This window comes from Anoplopoma fimbria, chromosome 13, assembly GCF_027596085.1.
Source record: "Anoplopoma fimbria isolate UVic2021 breed Golden Eagle Sablefish chromosome 13, Afim_UVic_2022, whole genome shotgun sequence".
NCBI classification, from domain to species: Eukaryota; Metazoa; Chordata; class Actinopteri; order Perciformes; family Anoplopomatidae; genus Anoplopoma; species Anoplopoma fimbria.
In genome coordinates this window covers 19,068,325-19,089,023 of record NC_072461.1, presented here as the reverse complement: position 1 = coordinate 19,089,023, position 20,699 = coordinate 19,068,325, and the positions used below count along the sequence as shown (strand labels likewise).

The following is a 20,699-nucleotide window of genomic DNA, read 5'->3' as shown; positions in this document are numbered from 1 at the left end:
CATAGCGGAGGCCAGTTTAACACAAACTGACATTTCATACAATGTTCAGCCTCTCCTCCCAGCTTCCGTCCTATTCTCTGCTTGTTTTCTTTGTACAAATCCTCATGCCAGACTACACTGGCTCATTGCGAGATCAATTTACAACATCAAGAAATAACATCTGGGGAGAGGCCTCCATTTGCATGAGTCTGCTGAGCAGATATGGAAAAAAGGGATGCTAGATGTGATTGTGATTACTGGCTTTGAAAAACCCCCCTTTCAATCAGACCATTCTTAACCATGAATACAAACACCTGAGGGACAAAAAAATGGAGCTGAATGATGGCCTGTCCCTGTGGGCCCACATTATGTGCACTACAGAACCATTCAGTGCAAGTATATTCTTCCACAAGCTAAACTGATGCCCTACGTTCAATATCAACATCAAAGTTAATTATTTGCCCTTACAATTGAGTTGGCTTATTGAATTTCAGGGTTCCGATAAATACGGCACAAGCTCCGAGCACTGATGCACGCTAACACAAAATAATCCCCTGGGTGCTACTGAGATGCACTCTCCCAGTGAGCAGAAAGCTAATCCAGCAGAGAAGTGGAGTTGTGATCAAAACCTTTGAATCTCAGCATGAGCTGGTAAAGTGTGGGTGAGGAAAGGGGTTGAGTGAAACTTAGTCACTTGTTCAACTGCTCTCAGTTGCCATAGAGGTGCCACGGCTCATGGAAACTTTCAATTGTGAAGGTTGGCTGATTGATACAAAGCCCTGGAACAGCAGCAATGTTTGGCTTCCTCATTCACAGGATTTCCTTTTAAAGGCAAGGGGATCTTTTGCGATTGGACTAGGACTGAGACTTTCAAGTACTAATTTCTAATAGGTGATCTGTTCTTGTCCTCCTGATCCCTAGAGGTGCTGCCATCTCTTTTCTTTACTCCTTCCAAATGCATTAGCATAGCTAGCAGTGCGGGGGCGTCGGTGGCTCCATCAGTAATGTCATGGGCACTTTAACATGATGAAGCACGGCGCGGCCCCGCTGGCATGAATAATTCACATTACCACGCACCCAGAGAGAGACAGAGACAGAGAGAGAGAGAGAGAGAGAGAGAGAGAGAGAGAGAGAGAGAGGGATTGACTTTGCAACAATGAATTGAGGGAACAGATGTGTGATTTTTAAGGCGCACAGGCCTCTGTTTTGGGTGAGCGAGCAATTTTAATTCAATTTGATATTTCTCTTTTAAAGTGAGGCGAGACCTTGAGCTCGGCTGGGGAAAATGAATAGGGGGGGGATCAGAAGAGGGAGCCATAGCTATAGGCTGGGAGGGGAGAGGGGTGGAGATCCTCCTCACCATCCATCACAGTGGCACTTCAATGATTGTCAAATAAGTAGCCCTGTCCAAACCCATCTTTTATCATTATGTATGAATGAATTTATCTGGGGATCACATCATCCAGCACATGGGAGGGCTCCATCTCATATACATGATAGGGAGACGATATGGAAATGGGATACATGATAGCAGAATGGCTTGGATGGGGAGATGGATTCACATCACTGGCTGGGAGAATGGACCACTATTTGATCCGAGCACTCCGTCTATCCTGTCAGTATTTGAAATAGAAAATGTACAAACTACTGCTCCCATTACAAAAGGTACAGACTCTCTTATTTTAATGCGACACATTCTTTTTTTTTTGTCTACTAATAACTGCCGAATTGCTCTTCAAGTGGCACTGACAAACCTCTCACTTTGCAAAAGACGTTCCATTAAAAGTCTTGGAAATACTTAACGGAATTTTTTCAATTTCTAAGGTCTAGGCTGTTCTACACATAGTACCTCTAGGCCCTTGGCTCAAAAAGCTAACATGAGAACTTTAATGTAAATAATTCGGCAAAGGTGGGTGAAAACTCGTGGCACTAGATTAAGGAGGCTGCGCTCGCAAAAGCTGCTCTCAACCCATTTCCAAATTGTCACAGGGGCCTTTTAAGAGGCAAAACAAACCCACCTTAATCTCTGCTAATCATACCTAAGCATGAATGTTTCATGTGGAAATGCCTGGTTACAATTAAGAGACTTTATCCTCATTCCGGGGGTAACCCTGTTACAATCCAGAAATCCTTTAGGCCACAACAAAGACGGAATGTGATGCGGAGACATCAGATGCAGTACATTGCGCACAACATATCAGGAGGAGGAAGCAAAATCGCACATTACAGACGCCGTGTTTGTCGACTGCATGAAACACTGCAGATAATAAATTCAGGGTGCCAAATTTCAAGATGTGCCAAAAGATAAAACTGTTATAAACAAGGAAGAAAAAAAAACAACAACGATAACATCAGTGATTGGTTGTGATTAACATCAGCATTCTTACGTGTCTCAGAAATTCAAATTACAAGCCTGATGTAGGCAATGCCAGGGACCATCCTAATATTATTATTATTCGAGACGGAGCATAACCCAACGGCGGTATGATTACATTTGACTTGCAATGATTTCCCCCCCTGCACGAGAAAACAACAGCTTGGAAAAACTAATAGACGTATTCCCCAAAGTAGCTTTGTTGCTCCTGCCTCGCTTTAAATAAATCTCATCAATGCAGAGAAAAACGTTTTGATTTTTTTTCCTGCATTTAGAAAGTGGAGATAAAAGTCCAACCCATCTGTCCCTCAACTTTGCGGGATGCAGTGCAGCAGAGGAAAGGATTTATCACACACAGCACGGTAAAGTGCATCTGCATCCGCCACACTGCTCCCACTCGCATCATTATCCTCATCGCCTATCACTTCCCCAGCTGAGACCCCTTTTGGAAACGGAGGCTGACACATCGGCGGCGGGTAAACACCTTTAAAAATAACTGACGCCCCGTAATGGAAGCAAAAAACACTTCCGTATTGTTGGGGACCCCTGGCGCTGTGCTGGGTTTATGGAGGAGTAAGCCATTGTCTGGTGTCACCTAATTGGATCAAGTTTGTGTGGAGAACAGATGTGTATGGCTGGCTGAGGTAAACACTGGACCAGAAGATGCCAGGGCTGAAATTGCTTTGAAATTCGTTTCTGCCTCCATAGAACGAGTGAGAATAGCAGAGAGATATACAGTATAAAAGAACATTCGTGTCGCAGTCGGAAAAGTAATAAACACTTTCCCTTTGGACTGGATTCAAAAAGGTCCCAATTTTCTTTTGTTCATCCAGAGGGGCCAGTCATACGTCTGTGTGAATGGGAATGTGTGGTACACAGAGCCATGCTGAGGCAGTTAGCATAGGCAGTGCTCGTAGCACAAGTGATGATCCTTGGCAATGTGCAAATCACACCTCGGAAACGGAGTATTGCTGATCTAATTAAGAGCTGGCAAAGGGTGTCATCGGGTTTGAGAGATTTCAGCCCTGAGTTTTTTTCTGCTTGTAGTGAGCTGCCGCAAAAGTGAGAAACATTGCAATAAACAAAGAGAGATGAAGAGAGACACAGGGAGACAAGGAAGCACTATTTCCAATCAAGAATCTGCCTCCCCTCCGACACAGCTCGATTTAACCTTGAAGAGTAATGAGATCTGACTTGCTTAAATGTTAGCATTCTTAAATCATCAGGAAGTGCCTCCAAGGAGCCGATAATCACTGTGCCAAATTGCTGCGCTCGCTAATTTCATTTCTCCCAAGCATTTGCTTGCAGTTAGTGTCGATTATTCAAGAACAGGCATTTAATGCTGCCAGGTCCCAGGGGTGTTACATTAAAATGTAATAACTTGCAACATAAATGAAAACAAAAACCATTACTTTCTTCCCCCCACAACTTTCTTCCCTCCTCCCTTTTCCTCCGCCACCTCTCTCCCTTCTCCCCCCCCCCCCCTCCTCAATCTCTCTCCACTCCCTCCCTCCATGGTGGGAGTTCGAATCTAATTCTCAGCCCATCTGGCAGGCGTAATGAAGGCGGGCCGGGCTTGTGGTGCCCTGCTGCCATGGCTCGGTGGAGCAGGAGGCTAGCTGGCAGATTGGGCCGGGATGAGTGGAGGGGAGTCGGGGAACCTGCTGAGTGAGTAAGCCAGCCCAGTTAATCTCCCATGTGCCCCGGTGTGATCGGGGCCAAGGCCAACCACACGCTGAAGGCACAGTGGATGGGGCTCTGCAGCGTTGATGGTCATGGGCAGAAGACTGGTGGGTAAGTCTGGCTTTCATTAACAGTTCCTGGCATTCAGTTTACTCTTCTATCCAAAGGGACTTTCAATGAGTGAAACTGTAAAATAACCTTCTCTTTGAAGACTGGCCAAAAAATGAACAACCAACCATCAGTGAGAGGGTCATAGCTAAACCAAGGCAACAAGCACAATAACACAACTCCAGCCGAGTCTGTAGTGGGACAAGGGATGTTTTTCTTTATGGTAAACTGACTCAGCAGCCATAAGTGCATAAAAGAGTTGAATTGAATGTACTATTGAATGTATATATATATTTCACATTAACCCTTTGAACCACTGCTTCTGTAAGATCTCTGCAATAATACAGAGAGTGTAAATTACATCTTCACAAATATTATACACTTCTAACCTTGTGGAACATTTGTCAGAGGATACGGGTAGTCAAACAGGTAGATTCAGCCCCAACAGGTGCAGCCTCAGAGGAAACAAAAGACAAATAGTGTCTTAGCACCATCTGGCACAATCAGAAGTGCATAAGGATTTACATATGGTCAAACATGGCAAATAACAACTGTGAGGTGTGGCTGCGCAACACATTTTAAGGTGTTCTGGATTAACACAAATGTGTATCTTTATGTTTTTTTACTTAAATATGTTTGTCATACAAAGACATTTCTTTACAGCAGTTTTGCTTTCACTTTACAGTAAATTGAATTTGCAATGGCATCAACTATTGTTGGAGAGGTAAACAATATGTTGTGATACATTTCTAATGCATCTCCCAGGATTGCTGTAACCTCTCCCTCCAGGAACAGCTTCTGGGAGATCGCCACTGCTAGACACGGGAAACCCCATGCAATTATGATTAAGCTTCTTAATCTAAACACAAACTCCTCTCCAATCGCTGCGATCTGTGTGAGGGCATGTCGGGGGGAAGTAGAAGCCAAAACCCCAGTGCGAGACCTGCAGTTGCAAACACCAGACTGTGTATGTGCATTATGTGTGCACGTACAGGTGTTTGCCGGTATGTTTTACCAAGCCAAACTGCAAGACCTTAAGAGGCTAATTTCTTTCTGTGCAATACATTCAGTACACAAATGCTAGTTTAGCACCAGCTCGGTGCCAATGTTTGCCCTAAAGCTTAAACCACAGCATCTGCAGGGCAACACAAAGGCAGGGCAGCCCAGACGAGGCATGAGAGAGCGAAAGACCAAAAATCAAATAGGCAGACAGGAAAAACTCATCATCAACATAACAGGAAGCTAGCCTGACAAAAAAACAGCAGGTTTCCCTAAGCTGTACTTCAGCCTCTAGAGAAACCACAACACTGTCATTAACAGTTACTCTCCTCATAAACACACCAGCATCAGCTGGAGGTATAATTGCCCCTGCTTCTCCTGTAATCTTATACCTTACCTGCTGTTACTGTCAGACTTATTCTCCACTGAGAGAGACAGAGAGACAGAGAGACAGCAAGAGAGAGACTAAGGGGGAAGAAGGAGGGGTTGTGTGCATATGGGTGTGTGTCTAGTGAAGTTGGAGGCAGGGTAGGTGTTGCTTGTGTACTGTCAGATACGAGGTAAGGAAAGTAAAAAGACAAGTGTAGAGAAAAAGGAAAAGGAAAGAACACATGCCAGAAAATCAAATGAGTGAATGTTGCTCACAGAAATCCCAGGAGCGTGGCTCATGGGCTCCGGTGGAGAGAAATTGTGTTCTTTTCGTTGAGTGATTAGAAGACGAGTGGCAGAACATGACCTACTTAGTATAACTTTTTTATACAGGTTTTTTGGAAAAGGCACTCAGGCGAGGTAGGATTATATGTAGAGGGTTGGGTGGGAGATTTAACCCAAATGGATTCATAGAAACATTAAAGATAGCAGGAATAATAGCCAGGGGGTGTCTGTGAATATGGAAGAAAGTCTCTTCATCTCGTGACCTCTCAAACTCAAACAAGGGCTTGCAGTCATCCTCTATGTTCTGGCTTTGCAGCCAAAAGGTTCAGATGGATGCGTTTGATCCTACAGTTAAGCAAGGTTAAAATGCAAAAACAAAATCTGAATTATACATCATCTGACAAATGCTACAAGAGGGGGTTTAGTACCTTTAAAATTAGCTTGGAAAGGGTGGTGGGAGGTGTGAATGTTGAGAGACGGAAAAGAGAGGCGGAAAAAAAACGGATGAGAAACCTGCTTCCTCAAAATCTGTGACTGAAAATGGCAAAGTGTTGTTTTGTACACTTCCTTGGATTACAATCCAATACTGGAATTCCACCGAGGCCATGAAAAAAGGAACACTTTAGCTTTGCTCTAGAAATGGGCCTGCCTCTGGCTCTTCTTAATTTCAGGCTTTGTTTGTGTGGCGTCGTGGAGCTCTTGTGGGTTCGCGGGAGACCCGCAGGCCTTTTGTCTCATCAGTAGAGGTGGTTTCTGCTTAGCGCCTGAAGCGTTCTGTTGACGTACGCCTTTTGTCCTACCTCTCCAGTCGAGATTTGGTCACAGGTCGCGGATTACAGGCAACACAGCCTGAACAGGTACACTACACTCGTTTCCCTTACAACAACTGTTTGCGCTCAGAGAGAGAAGTGGGAACTGAATCTCCATATCAGTCAGAGTAAGTGAGGTGTGTTATGAAGAAGAATGAGTGAAGAACATCCATGACAACTGTTGGGATATCAAAAGTCTCGAAAAATATGTTATTTTTCTATTATTAGGTTCTGCCCAAACTTAAATGGCTTCCTCTATATTCCTTGGGGGGACATGGGCAATGCTGCAATGCCTGCTTCTTTAAATGACATAGACTAATATTACACTTGTGGCGTTGAATTAATAAGCTGCAGCGTGATAAATCTCTATGATTTATTATGTTCCCTCCAGTGTATAATCAAGTTGGATGAGAAAGGGAGAGAGAGTGAGGCGGGGGGAGATTGGATGAGACGGAGACAGAGACATAGCTGGGTCTGAATTGAGACACAGATGAATGGACAGGCTTACATAGCTTTGAATGGGGAGTGTTAAACAGTCAGTCACCAAAATCAGTGGGTGTTATGTTTAACTGAAGGAAGACAATTAAAAATAACAAAAAGTTCCAACGTGCAGAGTGCCGTGAAATATGGAACATACGGAACAGCCAAAACAGAACCAGCAGACGTTCTTACCCCAAAACAGTCTTTCTTTTGGAAGCATGAATTCCCCATAAGGGCGGTTTGTGAGAATATCACACCTCTATGGAAGTCTCATCCCACAGTCCGCAGGAGGCTTTCTCTCTCCCTCCTCCCTGCTTATGGTGGGCTGCCATCATATTCATTCCCCGTTCCCAGATAGATGTTTGTAATTGGAGCTCTAATTTATGATCGGGCCTTGGTGCAGGATAATGACATGGAGCATTGTAATTTGCTGATGCAAATTGTACGTTATAATGGGGAGCCATAAAAGCACCGGCAACATCTCGGAGACTTGCCAAACACCCTGAGCGTTCATTACAGCCCTCATTAAAACATGCGCGTCGGCTTTGGGAGCTCTTACAAATGGAAGGAGCATGTAATTGCTGCTTGATTGTGGTATATGTAACATATGATAAAGTGGAATTACCACTTTATTTGTCTACAGTGTCCGTGAAACTTAATGGGGAGAAAGCCTGCAGTAAACAAATCCTCAGAGAATTGTTTGATTGCTACAATATAGGGCTATTTGTTTAAAGTGGGGCAAATGTGAGTTAGGGGACAGAGCATCCAGGACAAACTACGCAAGAGTGATGATAATCAAGGCCGGGCTTCGGGGGATAAAACTAATGCTTTTTACTCATGAGAGCCTGTGTTTCATTTGGACTAACTCCAACATGGGTGATAGCATAGAGCTTCGTCTGGGAATACATTAACTGGATTTAATATGAGAAAAGATCAGTATTGTTCTTTGTCATTACCAGGAATCAAAGTCATCATCACACACTTGCTTTAAGGGTGGTGAAAAAAGATTAAAAAAAGGTTAGAATGAGCCATTGAAGTCACCTCTAGTGAAAAGATATTTTGTACAAATGCCAATTCGGGCCTCGGGAGTATAGTTTCTAGCAGTGTCCAACAGTTGATCTGAATTCAGTCCTAACACACGGGCTACGCGGAATGCCGTGAAGCTGTCCCGGCTTTTAAACAGCCTTAAGAGCAAAGCCAAGTGGCGAAAGCAATTAAGAGTTCATTTGGAACAACTGAACTATGCTGTGGCGGTTTTTTTCTGAGGCCTGGTCAACACTAATGCACAGTGTCAAATGACCTCTCCCAGAGTCCCCTTTGTAACGGTGCCATTCTAATGCATTTCCATTAGAACAAAACCTGAGCTGCATTGCTGAAATTGAAGTTTCCCTCCTCACATCTGAACGATAGCAGGCCTCCACCATCAGAGCTGTGTGTGAGCTCAGCCACTGGAAAAGGATTTTCAACCGTGCCATTCAGCCGGGACCCCAGAAGCCTGCAGCCTTTATCTGCAGAACCGTTGATTGATGTGTTGTGGGCCCTGCTGTGGTTAACAGCAATTTTTATCTGTTGCTAGCGGCAACAGCCCAGGTCCCTGGTGGGCAGTGAGCAGCAGGGTCCGGGATCTGAAGCCGGACCGCACACGGGGATAAACAAATAGGTTTTTCAAGTCGGACAGCCCTCATAGAGAGGCCCCTGACAGGCAGAGCCCCACCCAGAGGCCAGGACAATGTCAGGGCCCCAGCCTACTCCTGCTGCGTTCTTGGTTTCCTTCACTAATTTTCACCATGTGTATAGCCAGTGGTATAGAGACACCTGCACACCCTACTGAAAAGTAAGCAGAGCGAGAGAGCCAGAGAGAGGCAGACAGAGTGATATACAGAGGTACTCACAAAGACGCAGTTTAGACATTTCATAATGTGTGGGAAGCAGCAACGGCTTTTTGTCCGAGCTCTGTATGCCAATAATGGTGCAGTGACCAAAAAGACCTTGCTGCAAAATTGTAAGATATAATTTACACTCAATTTCCTTTCAATTGCTGTGTTTAGCGTTTAATCCAGTGAATCTGTGTCGTGTTGTTTAATAAAGCATGAAGCTTTAATGGCTTCTATTATAATTAAGTGACATAATCCTTGTATTCGATAAAGATCTCGTAAAAGGCCTCGTCACTCAGACAGGGAAGCGTGTTTGCCACAATGTGGGGGTCATGAATGCCAAATCAATTAAAACAAGGCCTGTTTAAGAACGCACTAAATGACTCTGAAACTGCTCTGTTTAGAGTGTAGACTCACTTAGCGTTAAATATGATTATGACAACACGAGCAGGGGGAATGAAAAAAATGGGTGTGTCTCTGAGCTCCTAGCGCTCTCGCTCAACTCAAAGACTCGGGCTAAGGTTTTACTCCCTGACATCGCAGAGATAAACCCTCCCAAAACAGACGAGGAAGATTATACTGTCAGACAAAGCTCTATGCTTTTATCGTGCGTGAAAACATGAGCCGTAGCTTGGCCTTGGGTGGTTTTAAAAGATGGGGGTGGGAGACTGAAGCTCAATCACTGCATCTGAAAGCAAAGGGAGGTGTGTTGTCTTTTTTATTTTTCGCTGAGCCAAAATGTCTCCTCCCCTCTACGGCATATCCAGCCCAGGGTTAGCGACAGCATGGGCAGATAGTTGCAGTGAGATTCTTTGACATTTTCCCCCTTCTCTTGCAGCCTCTATCTCTCAGGCGCAGAGAGGGATGTTGGGTTCTTTATCAAGGAGCCCCTGAGAGAGGATGATAAATCGCCAGAGCCCAGGCCAATCTCCAGTGGAACAACAAACAGGTAGCAGCGCAGGAAACAAGGCACAGATATTGTCTCCCAAACACAGCCGAGGCTATAATGAAGCTTGCACAAAGCAGACAGGAGAGAGTCGGGCCTGATAAACAATTCCATATCCAGTCTTCCACAGAGAGCGAGATAGCGAGTCTCGGTCCTGCTGCTACATATCGCTGCTGGACTCACCGGTCCAGAGATTAGCCCTCACCACCGAATGGGAGATGAAGGTTGCGGTGGGGGTGGGGGGTGGGGTGGGGGTGCGGGGGGTTCTAGTCTGGCAATGTCATCACCTGGATAAACACATCATGTTTGCATGAATGAGTAACTTAAGGAGGTTTGTCGTAAACAACAACAAGTTAAATCTGTTTGTTGAGACAGATCTTTGCTGTCCTTTCTGTCCTGCAGTATAAATATAAGGTCTAAACGACAAGCTTGGTGCAATGATTGTTGCAATGTCAATAAAGTCAACTCAGATATCAGCACATCACTTCTCACCACCTCTGATGTGATGCAGTTCATTATATATTTATTGTGGAACTGAAAATCCCATCAGTTGTCTAATGGGTGACTATAAACTTAATTATTTCTATGTTTTTTTCTTTTATATACCTTTAGGCACAGGAAAGAAATATATATATATATATAAAAAAAAAAATATATATATATATAGTAATTCAATGGCCACTATATTTTAGCTCACTTGCTAGTGTCTGTAATGCAAATTTGTGAAAAAGAACATAATTGTAATTTTCTGCAATCACTTGCCACTTAAATCCTGAGATATGAATGCATTACAATTATCAGCCATAAGCAGCTTCATTTTTACACATAATTGCACAAGCCTGCAGAATCATATCACTTACACTATAGTGTCTGCAACCCACTAGATACAACCTGGAAGCACTATCACGACTTGGGAATTTGGATTAAATTAACTGTGATAGTAGTTCATGGTGATTCAATATTTGTTAGCTCTTTGTTCAGTTTTCTAGAAAAAACAGAGAAAGTGGTAAAGAAAACAAGATGAGAAATGACAACAGACTGGCGAGGAGGCATTTAATGTATCTGCAGGATGTGTGCAGATGATGTATGTATGATGATGGGATGTGACTGCATGTTTAATGCGCAAAACACAAGAAGATGAATAAAAATCAGCAGACAATGTATGTAACTGCCAAATCACTTTAACACAGTATGGAGGTATTTTCTTTGTTGAAAACACCCTAGTGACTTCCAGTTTCCTTTTCTCACGAGGCTGGCACTAAAGCCCAGGGACTGCTTTTACATTCTTGAGCAAACCATTCAAATAAGGCCATTAAAGCCTGGCAGGCAACATAAGAAGGGAGACATATGGACGCATACAGAAAAATAAATGCGTTATATCCCATAAAAGTGGAAAACAAACTGTCCTTTTTACCTGCTGCCGACAGATAACCAGCCCCCGTCTACCAGCTTGATGTTTTTGAGGGTTTGTGGAGAGGCAGAGTAGTTGATGGACAATCAGTGCCATGGGGCCAACCAGGACATAGCCCTGTCCATGCTATTGGTGGCTGGTGGCACTGCCCACGCCTGTGAGCGCGCCTCGTTGACCCTCACACAACCCCTTCCCACGTCACAAACAGCACCCCACCCACACACATGGCCTCTCTCTTCCTCTTCCTGCAGCCATAATGCTCAATGCAGACCCTGGCCTTCTTCCCCCCCTCCTCCTCCTCCTCCTCCTCCTCCTCCCATACCCACTCAGGCTCTGCGTGGCAGTTCCCTAGAGCCCCCTGACCCTGCACCCCATGCCCCCACTTCGAAACCATCATACTGTAAAGCCTGAAGCACTTACAGATAAGGAGACCCCAGAAATCAAGCGTGCCCAGCAGCAGAGCAGATTGAGAGTCAGAGCTCAGCACCCAGGAGGAACCCAGAGGCTAAGAACGCTGCAGATAGCACCATTGGATAGCCGGAGAGCGGAGCCAGACAACATAAAACTTCCTGCCCTAGTAACTGGACTTTTTTTTTTTTTTTTTCTTCTTTTTGCACAATGCCAAATGCCAATGACCTCACACCACCACCCCAAAGCCCCCACCCGCCTCCATTTCTACCCACTCACTGTGACTCCTCCCTTCTTCCTCTCAGATAACGTTCCCTGTTGAGTCAAACTGACAGCTTGAGCCGAAGGGCTCCACAAGCTTTTTTGGAAGGTCTTATTTGTTTTCATCCATCTGTGAGCATGCAGCCGCTGGGGAATAGGAATGTGACATGTTCTATTAAAACAAAACACAAGAAATAAAAAAAGAATTAAATTAAAAAAAAAAAAGATTGCACAGAGATCAAGGTCTTTTGAAGTTAAGCTTTGTTCAGAGCTTTAACTGCAGTCCTTTGAGGCAGATTAACGATGACAAACCATTTATAGTTGTTTTGTTTGTCGGGATGATTGCTTCCAAGCTGCAATAAGAACTGCCATATGCCACTCATCAGCTAAAAGTAGCACGCTTTAAAGAATGTTCCTCTTATTAGTTACCCTTTAAGCAAAGGACATACAGAACGACTGCTGTCTCTATTACCCAGAGACTAGGCACATCATTGAAACAATAGGCAGGGAAGAGCACAAATGAACTGTTCGAAAAAGCACTGGAGCAAGGCAACAGATGCTTTCCAGGGATAAAAATAGTCCTATTCTGACAATTTAAAAAACAGTCTATGTTTGAAAGGGGTTGGGTTGACGTTTTCAGAGGAATTAAATATTCCTCTTGGGCTCATTTACGATGAACAACACATGGTCTATGACAGAAACCATCTGACCGACTCCTATTAATGTACAGTCCAAACCGTTAACCAACCAATAACAAGACATGTTTATTGGCATGTACATGTACATGCACGCCTGTGGTGTTGAACCACTGTATTGGTTGCATGGATACGGGGGCCTTTAAGAGGCTTCTAGGCCTCTAGCAAAAAGATCCTCTATTGACAGTCACTGGAGGAAGACATAAAACTCTGACAGCCAAAATTGCAGCAGCGGTGAATGCTGATCGATGCCAATAAAACAAGGCTCTTTTCGCCAAGGTAGCTCAGGACACCTTCCCGCAATTTAATCAGTCAGTCAGCCAGAATTAATGTTCCTAATATCATGATTTCTCCATTACTCTATTTAACATAATTAAAATGTCGAGCGCCGGGGCCATAAAGCGGGTCGTTGGAGATTGTAATTCTGCCGTAAAGCCATGAAGCATGAAAATGCCACTTACCGAGTAGCCGCGGCCTGACAGCGAGTGAGTGGAACTCTGTAGGGAGAGAGAGGAGAACAGGGATGACCTTTAAGGAGCGTTTCACTCGCTGACACAGACATGATGAAGCAGCTCCGCTTTAATATCAATATTCACGTTAACCTTTTACCCGCCCCGCCTTGTACCCCGCGCCGCACACATCACACCCGTACATTTTGGCGTCCACCGTGGGGGGGTAGCTGAGCAGCGCCCGCTCTAAGGACAATCATTCATGTCATACTGAGAGACTTGATTTGAGTTGCCATATAAATATACTGTAAAGAAAACCTTAATTATAATGTAAGACTATAATTAATATGGTGCACAACAGTCATTCTATGGCTGTGTAAATGCCTCTAAAAGCCTATGAATCTGAGACTCTGGGATACAGAGGGTACCTTTAGAAGCAACTGTGACGTGTTCTTATTTTTGCCTGTTGACTTTCTGCAGACAAAATGATTTAGGCTTCAGATGGTTTTATAATGGAGGAAGGTGCAGGTCAAGATTAACTGTCACCACTTGATTCTGTGCCTGCTAGAGTGCCATCTGACACTGATGGTCTGCCACATGGTAGTGGATCCATCATTTGCACCAGTATAAAAAACATAAAACACACCTTGAGATAGAAATAACGATGATTTGAGAATGAGTAACAGCTCCACCCTTCAAGCAGAAGATCTTTTGTTTCTCTTTGTATTCCATCTCCTAATTTCCCGGTATTGAATATGAGTAGCGTCAACAGGCAAGAGACCTTTTCCAAAATGCTTTCTGTCCTTTACAAACAAAAACACATAATGGCATAATCATCATTAATCTTTTATGAAAAAAACCCAATTCCATCTAGAATGTAGTTTTGTCTACCAATACTAATGCTGAAGCTGTCCTTCATAAAATGCTGTTTTTCAATTCTGTCTTTATTTTGTGAGATTTCTTTTAAATTGCCACATTTTGGAACCAATCCAAGTTACTTCAGCCTCTTTTACTCAGGACAAATATCCCTTCAATGCATTTAGGGATGTGTTTTAGCCCATTAAACTCCTCCTGTGTTTTCTAATGCACTCCTCTAAATGCTGAACAAGAGCAGGATTGAGACAGAAAAGGCTAGGTTTTTGTTCTGTTCTCTGGCTCTGTCTGTCAGAGCCCAGCACGAATACCAATCTCTAAATCCTCCCTCCACTTCCACTTTTCACTTCTTTTATTCCTCTGTCTAGATTGGCAATTTCTCCCCCCCTGGTCTCTGGAGGGGACTTTTCTGCTAGACCAATTTCATCCATAGGTCCACCTTCAATCCAAGCCAACCTCCCCCACACCTTCACCGCCACTGCCTCCCTTGTTTTGCACCCTCCCAGTACCCCTCATCCATTCTCCCACACCTGCTCTTGGCTCTCAGCCCTCATCATTGCCTGTGTTCCCCTCTGATTCGCAGGACGGCTCCTGCGGTGACGATTAGGGAGGAGTCCCGCCGCGAACCGGAAAGCAGGCTCTGCAGGAATCAAAAGGCTATTCCTGCTCTGCTCAACCTCTCTGCTCTCTTTACTAGAGAGGCCAGAGACGAGGCCAGAGGAGAGGGGAGGATGAACTGCACAGAAGGCTATAAATCTGTATATTAAAGGGCAAAAAGTATGTGTTCCAGTGAGAATGTGCTCTGTTGTCTGTGCGTGATGTGAGTGCACTTAGATGCGTGTAAGCATGTGTTTGTGTGTGTGTGTGTGTGTGTGTGTGTGTGTGAGTGCTTATGTGCATAGGTGGTGGGAGGCCAAGGCCATTTGGAATTAGCCTTTACTATGTAGAGTTCATTCAACTTGGAGCGTTCTGAGCAGAAAGAGAGGCTTATTTAAATGATAATGAGGGACAATCCATTGGATTTAGTGCCGGTGAAGGGAGGAAAAGAGGGGAGGGAATGTGGGGGGGGAATCCATTAAAACGCCAGCGGTTCATAAGCCATAGGGTCGGCATCCAGCTAAACACTCTCTCTTAAAAGCCATTATACATGGCTCTCAATGGATTTCTGCCGCGCTTAGGACTTCAAAAGGATTTAAGAACCCGCCCCAGAGAGGGAGTGTGGGGGAGGGAGGAGGACTATGTGTGTGTGTGTGTGTGTGTGTGTGTGTGTGTGTGTGTGTGTGTGTGTGTGTGTGTGTGTGTGTGTGTGTGTGTGTGTGTGTGTGTGTGTGTGTGTGATTATGGTGGTTGGTGGCGAGAGAGGGGTGGGGAGGATGCTGGCGGCATTTAAGGGTTAACTAAACAGCCCCGGAGAAGAGAAATGTTGCTAAATCCTCCCCCTAATCCTCTCCCCATTTCCATGCCCCCTCCTCCACTCTCCTTACAAAAAAAAAAAAAAGGATAGAAAAAGAAAAACATGGCGACAAGAGGGGAGGGTCCAGTCCATCTTCTCCCAAACCAAGAGGGTGGCGGGGCCAATCAGAACTAGATGGAGCATGATGCGGGAAGGGATGCGAACATGTACGCCTTCTGTGGCAGATCAGGTAGCTCGTGGGTTTGGCTGCATGTGGGTGGATGTGGGTGGATACAGGAGGGTGTTAGAGACCCTGACAGCACCACGGCTGCCGCCCTCTCCTCCGCAGGATACAGATGCTGTGGAACCCACCCCCTCCACCACCTCATATTTCACTAATCCCTGTGTGGCTTAGTGCCGGGGCCCCGCTGCACCGCAGGCACAATTACCTAGTCAAAATAAACAGATAAAGACCCAACCATGGCAATGAACAAACAGCTTCCCCCTACGGTTTTTTTTTTTTTTTCTTTTTTTTTTTTTTTTTTTACCCTCTGCTCCCAAATTGATGCATGACTGTTTTCACAGGCGGGGCAGGCGGGCGCGTCCACATGTCGCATTTGTCTCTATTTCCTTTGGCGGTAAGACAAGAGAAATCCATTTTACTCGTTGCAGATGCGGCATCATTAGTTAAGAGCTCTTAAAGCTGGGGAGCCACTTTCATACGGTGGAGTGTGTTTTACGAAAATTAGCAGTGCTCTGAGTGCGGTGGCGTAGACTTCATGGAGCTGAAATAATATATAGAGGCGGTGATACGCTGTTGGTGATGAATCTCGCTGTGTTTATTATGTCCAGGCCTTTACTGAGCGGAGTAAAGCCTGCAGAGAGAGGGACAGACACGCAGACAGACAGAGAGAGGGAAGAGAGAGGTGAAGACGAGCAGAGAGGAAGAGAGATGGATAGACATGGACGCCGTGGCTACAACGATCAGCGTCTGTGCACCATTTATTTGGCAGCAGATTAGAGAGACATGCCACATCTAACACCGTCGCCGATTATAGCGTGCAATTTTCAACAGTGCCTCCATCACCGCAACCACCACCACTTCCACCCACCCCCTCCCACCCTCCTCCGTACCACCCCCCTTCTTCTCTGTGCTTGTCGTATATCCCTGTCAGAGCTGTCAACCAGCGTTGGTCTTTTATCTGACAAGCCCGCCTCTTCCCCCTGACTATTTCATTAAAAGACAGCCTTTTGCACAAATTCAAGAGAAATAGTACGAGGGGAAGTGGGGGGGACAGTGCGCGACAGAACAGAGCAGCAAGGCGTAGAGAAAAGAGGATGAATGTGGGAAAAATTAGGCTGGTTGAATTTTTTTTTCTTTTCTTCATCAAGCTGGATTTTCAATCGGAATGCTGAATAGCTTAAAACAATGCATTTAATAAGTTCATTAAAATCTTTTCCTTCCATCATTTTACCCCTGCTGGAAAAGAGAGCTGCACATTTCCCTTCCTCTTCTTTATTTCTTTCTTTTCTCTCTCTCTCTCTCTCTCCTCCTGCTTTCGTCAGCTAAATGAACAGTCTGATTGAATTTCGTTAGGTTTGGGAGGTCTGCTTGACAGGCATTAGTTAGGAAGCATATTTCTACATTCATTTAAAATGAGCCGCTTGGGATTTTGCATAAATTCTCATTACGTTTCCTGTATCTAAATTGCATTATTTCATCCCTTATGCTGAACCAATGCCTGGCCTCCATTTTTCCTTTGGCACCTACTCGTCCTCTAAATTGGCTGGCATATGGAAGCCGCCGCAGCCATAAGTAGGACAGTTTCTTTAACTCATTCCATTCTGGGGTCGGCAGGGTCAGCCCACACCTGGCTGAACTGCGTTAGGTCATGTCTACATTTAACCGCGCCGTGCTTAAATAATGCCGGGCCAACAGGGTGATGCTGTGCGACCGGCCTAATCATTTCCTGTCTATGTGCTGCCAGCCAGCCAGCCTTTTCCCCCAACACACAGGGGATTTACGAGGTGATAGCTGGAAACAGCAGGAGCTACTGCACCAGCTGCTCTCTGATCTAAGCCTCAGTGTTGATGTTGCCCCCCCCCGCTTTCTATATACTACTTCAGGGGTCCCCTCCCTTGGCCTGTGAAAGTGGATAGCCTGGCTTGCTGTAGGGGGTCTGTGAGAAGGTGAAAGGTCTCGTCCGAGGACTCACCTCGCTGAGCTGCTCCTTGGAGTTGCTTCTGTGCGGTCGGCTGAGCTCCTGCACCATCTCGTCCTCTCTGACTTTGACCGGACATAGCGCAAAAGGTTTGATCTGCAGAGGACCCAGAGAAAAAGGACATCTTGAAATCATCCCCTTACCTCATTAACAAAACCACTATGTTAAAAATAAAGCAATATACCCCGAGAAGCAGTTCCTTTTCAGACATCTGAGAGGCATAAAGTGTCATCCTAAAAGCTGCTCAAAGTATCATCCTAAAAGCTGCTCAAATACAAATGAAAAGGACATAACATTACTCTGAACACCATAGTCTTATTTGGATTTTGTCTATGGCTGCATGTATAGGACCCCAGCATACAGAAGAAACCCTCCCTACACAATTGTAAATGAGAATAAAACAACAGAAATGTAGGCTTCGTGCCAAGAAATACAGAAGTACATTTTTTTTCTCTGATGAATCATTAATCTGTAGAAAAGCGGGAAATCTTAATTATCCATATTTGAATAGTTTTAAGCCATTGTGATAATTGAATAATTCAATCTAATTCTTTCCACCAACATAGCGTTTTTATTGTGGATAATTCATTTGGTTTCTTGTTAAAACAAGACCAGCAGTTGAGGTTGTAGTCTTAAGACCTTTGTCAATCAGACATTTAATTGCGTTAAATTACAAGAGCTTCAACCTTGACAGTAAAAACTGAAGATCAGAATATTCATTTTAAATCAAACGTTAAGTCACAGAAAAACAACAGTAGGACAAGTGTGTTTCAAACCGGGGACACAAATGAAAGTTCAAGATGCCATCTTATTTCACTTACTGGGATTTTGACCTTTATGCATAACAATACAGCACAACTACAATCACTTTAACTGCCTTTCAATTAGCCATGGTCTTTCTATTCTCAACCTGAGGGAAAACAAATTTGGTGGGGTGACTCACAGCTTTGGGTCAGTTTGTGCTTTGGCTAAATGCAAAGCAGACCTGACTGTAGCAAAAACACCTGTGAGACCAAACCTCGACCCACTATTGCTAGTCATACCAGCCAGCAACAGGAACGCAGCAGCACCAACAATGTAGTAAACCCAACTGTGTGAAGGTCTACTGCAGCTGTCATTCAGATCTGAACATTACTTTGAATTTTGATGATTTTTGGTGGACTTTGTTGTATTTTAATGATTTCTAGATATATAGTACATAGTCTAGTATAACTCCACCAAGTTGTCCAACTTAAGTACAATGGAATTTTTTCCCTGAGCATGTTTTGCATATATACCAATGTTGGTTTGTTCATATGACACAGACACACACTCTCAAGTAGGCAACACTTGTTTAAAGATTGTTATTCGCTTGCTTTAGCCTTGGCCTGTACAGTACAGAAAATATAATGTTCCTGAACATATAGAATCACTGAAATCATGGTCTACTGCTAAATACTGTCTAAAATCCACATCCACCACAGCTCAGGCTCATTCCTTAGGTAACTTGATAAGGCAGACAAATCAACTCTACAACATCGCTGAATATATACACTTCCATCTTTGCCAACATTACGAAAAAAAATACTAGGATTTTTTTTTTCTTTCATTTTTTTTGTGCTGTTTTCTGATAAAGAAACTAGAAAAATAAATAAATACAAATATCTAATACTGGCACAAAATATCATCTATCGTAAATGTATAAATGCCAGTTTCTGCGTTGTCACCCACACCAAGGTAACCCTGATGCAAACCTGGATGGCTTGGTTTATTGCGGGCCATCAAGACCCACAGTTGGCATGCATTCATATTCCCAGACAGATGGGAGGTTGGCGAGCTCAGCATGAAGACTATGTGCTGGGACAGCACCAGCCAATCACAATGCCCCGTGCAGCTTCCCCACCTTGGAGTACAGTGGTGATGGCCGTGGGGTATAATCCATTTGACTAGCAGTTTGCATGTAGCAGCTCCCCTGGTGGCACGCATGGTGGCTGGCCCTGTTCTCCTGATCTCCACTGTAATTTAAGCAGATCACTGCTACAATTAACCTTTCCCGGTAAATATCAATTATGGCCCCCGGCTGGGCTAGAATTAAAAGGGTCATCAGCTAATCTGACAGGTCCTGTACGCTACCACCTGGCTGGGAGAGAGGGAGGGAGGCGAGGCGGCAGAGAGAGAGAGAGTGTTTGTCTACCCTCCGTGCCCACCAGCTCACATGCCAAGTAGACACAATTCCCTTTTAATTACCCTGCAGCCGCCAGGGCAAGCATGCTGATTGGCCAAGGGGCATTAGCGGCACGCTGAGGTCAACAGTGACAGGACAGGGGTGGGGTGGGGTGAGTGTGGCGGAGACGAGGAGGGAGCCGCCGACCAAGCAATCAGGGTGTAGAGATGGAGGGGAAGAGAGACCTGGCAGGTGGGCCTAATCAGGTTTGACTTCCACCTCCACCCGCCTCTCCCTCTCCCTCTGCCTCTGCCTCTCTTGCTCTCGCCCGACTAGCTGTCAGCCTAATCACGCCTTGAATCTCAAAATAGATGGTGGCCTTTTTGATTTCCTTCTCTCAAGGAGAGCACAAAGAGAGCAATCCTCCTCCTGGCAGGCAGGCAGGCAGGCAGGCAGGCAGGCAGGCAGGCAGGCAGCCATGGCGGCAGAGACAGAGCGTAAAGGTACAGTCGGCGTCACGTCGCCGTCAAGTGCAGCCGTTGATTACTCTGTTTACCCAGCATCAGTTTTGCTGACAAATTCCTGGAGGTGCCCCAAGTGTTTCCGTCTCTTCCTGCGGCTACATTACCCAGTCAGCAATCAGCATGGCTATTGATCAGGGCACAGTGTCTAATTAGCCGCCTAGGTTAATGATGAAGCGTGCAAAGACCATTCCCCGAGCCGCTGTTCAACAGGACAGGAGAGCAATTGATCTAGGCAGGAATTCAACAACTAAATTGACAAAAGATTGGCAACGCTGACTGCCTGTGATTAAGGCACGGACTAATTTCCTGTCTGGGGAGAAGTTTAATTGGCCCTAAGCTCCCAACTGTACAGCTTTCATGTGATGTTTTTCTTTCCTTTTTTTTGTGTACTCATTAATGTTAAAGGACAAGTAA

At 44.8% G+C, this 20,699-nt stretch overlaps 1 protein-coding gene across 1 annotated transcript in view; it reads right to left on the bottom strand.

The window, feature by feature from the left end:
• The window catches only part of fbrsl1 (fibrosin-like 1), a 264,670-nt gene that overhangs the window by 132,413 nt on the left and 111,558 nt on the right, over positions 1–20,699 (bottom strand). The window contains 2 exon segments of the mRNA XM_054610592.1: positions 13,143–13,178; positions 17,613–17,714. Of these exon segments, the coding sequence (XP_054466567.1) occupies positions 13,143–13,178; positions 17,613–17,714 (138 nt within the window).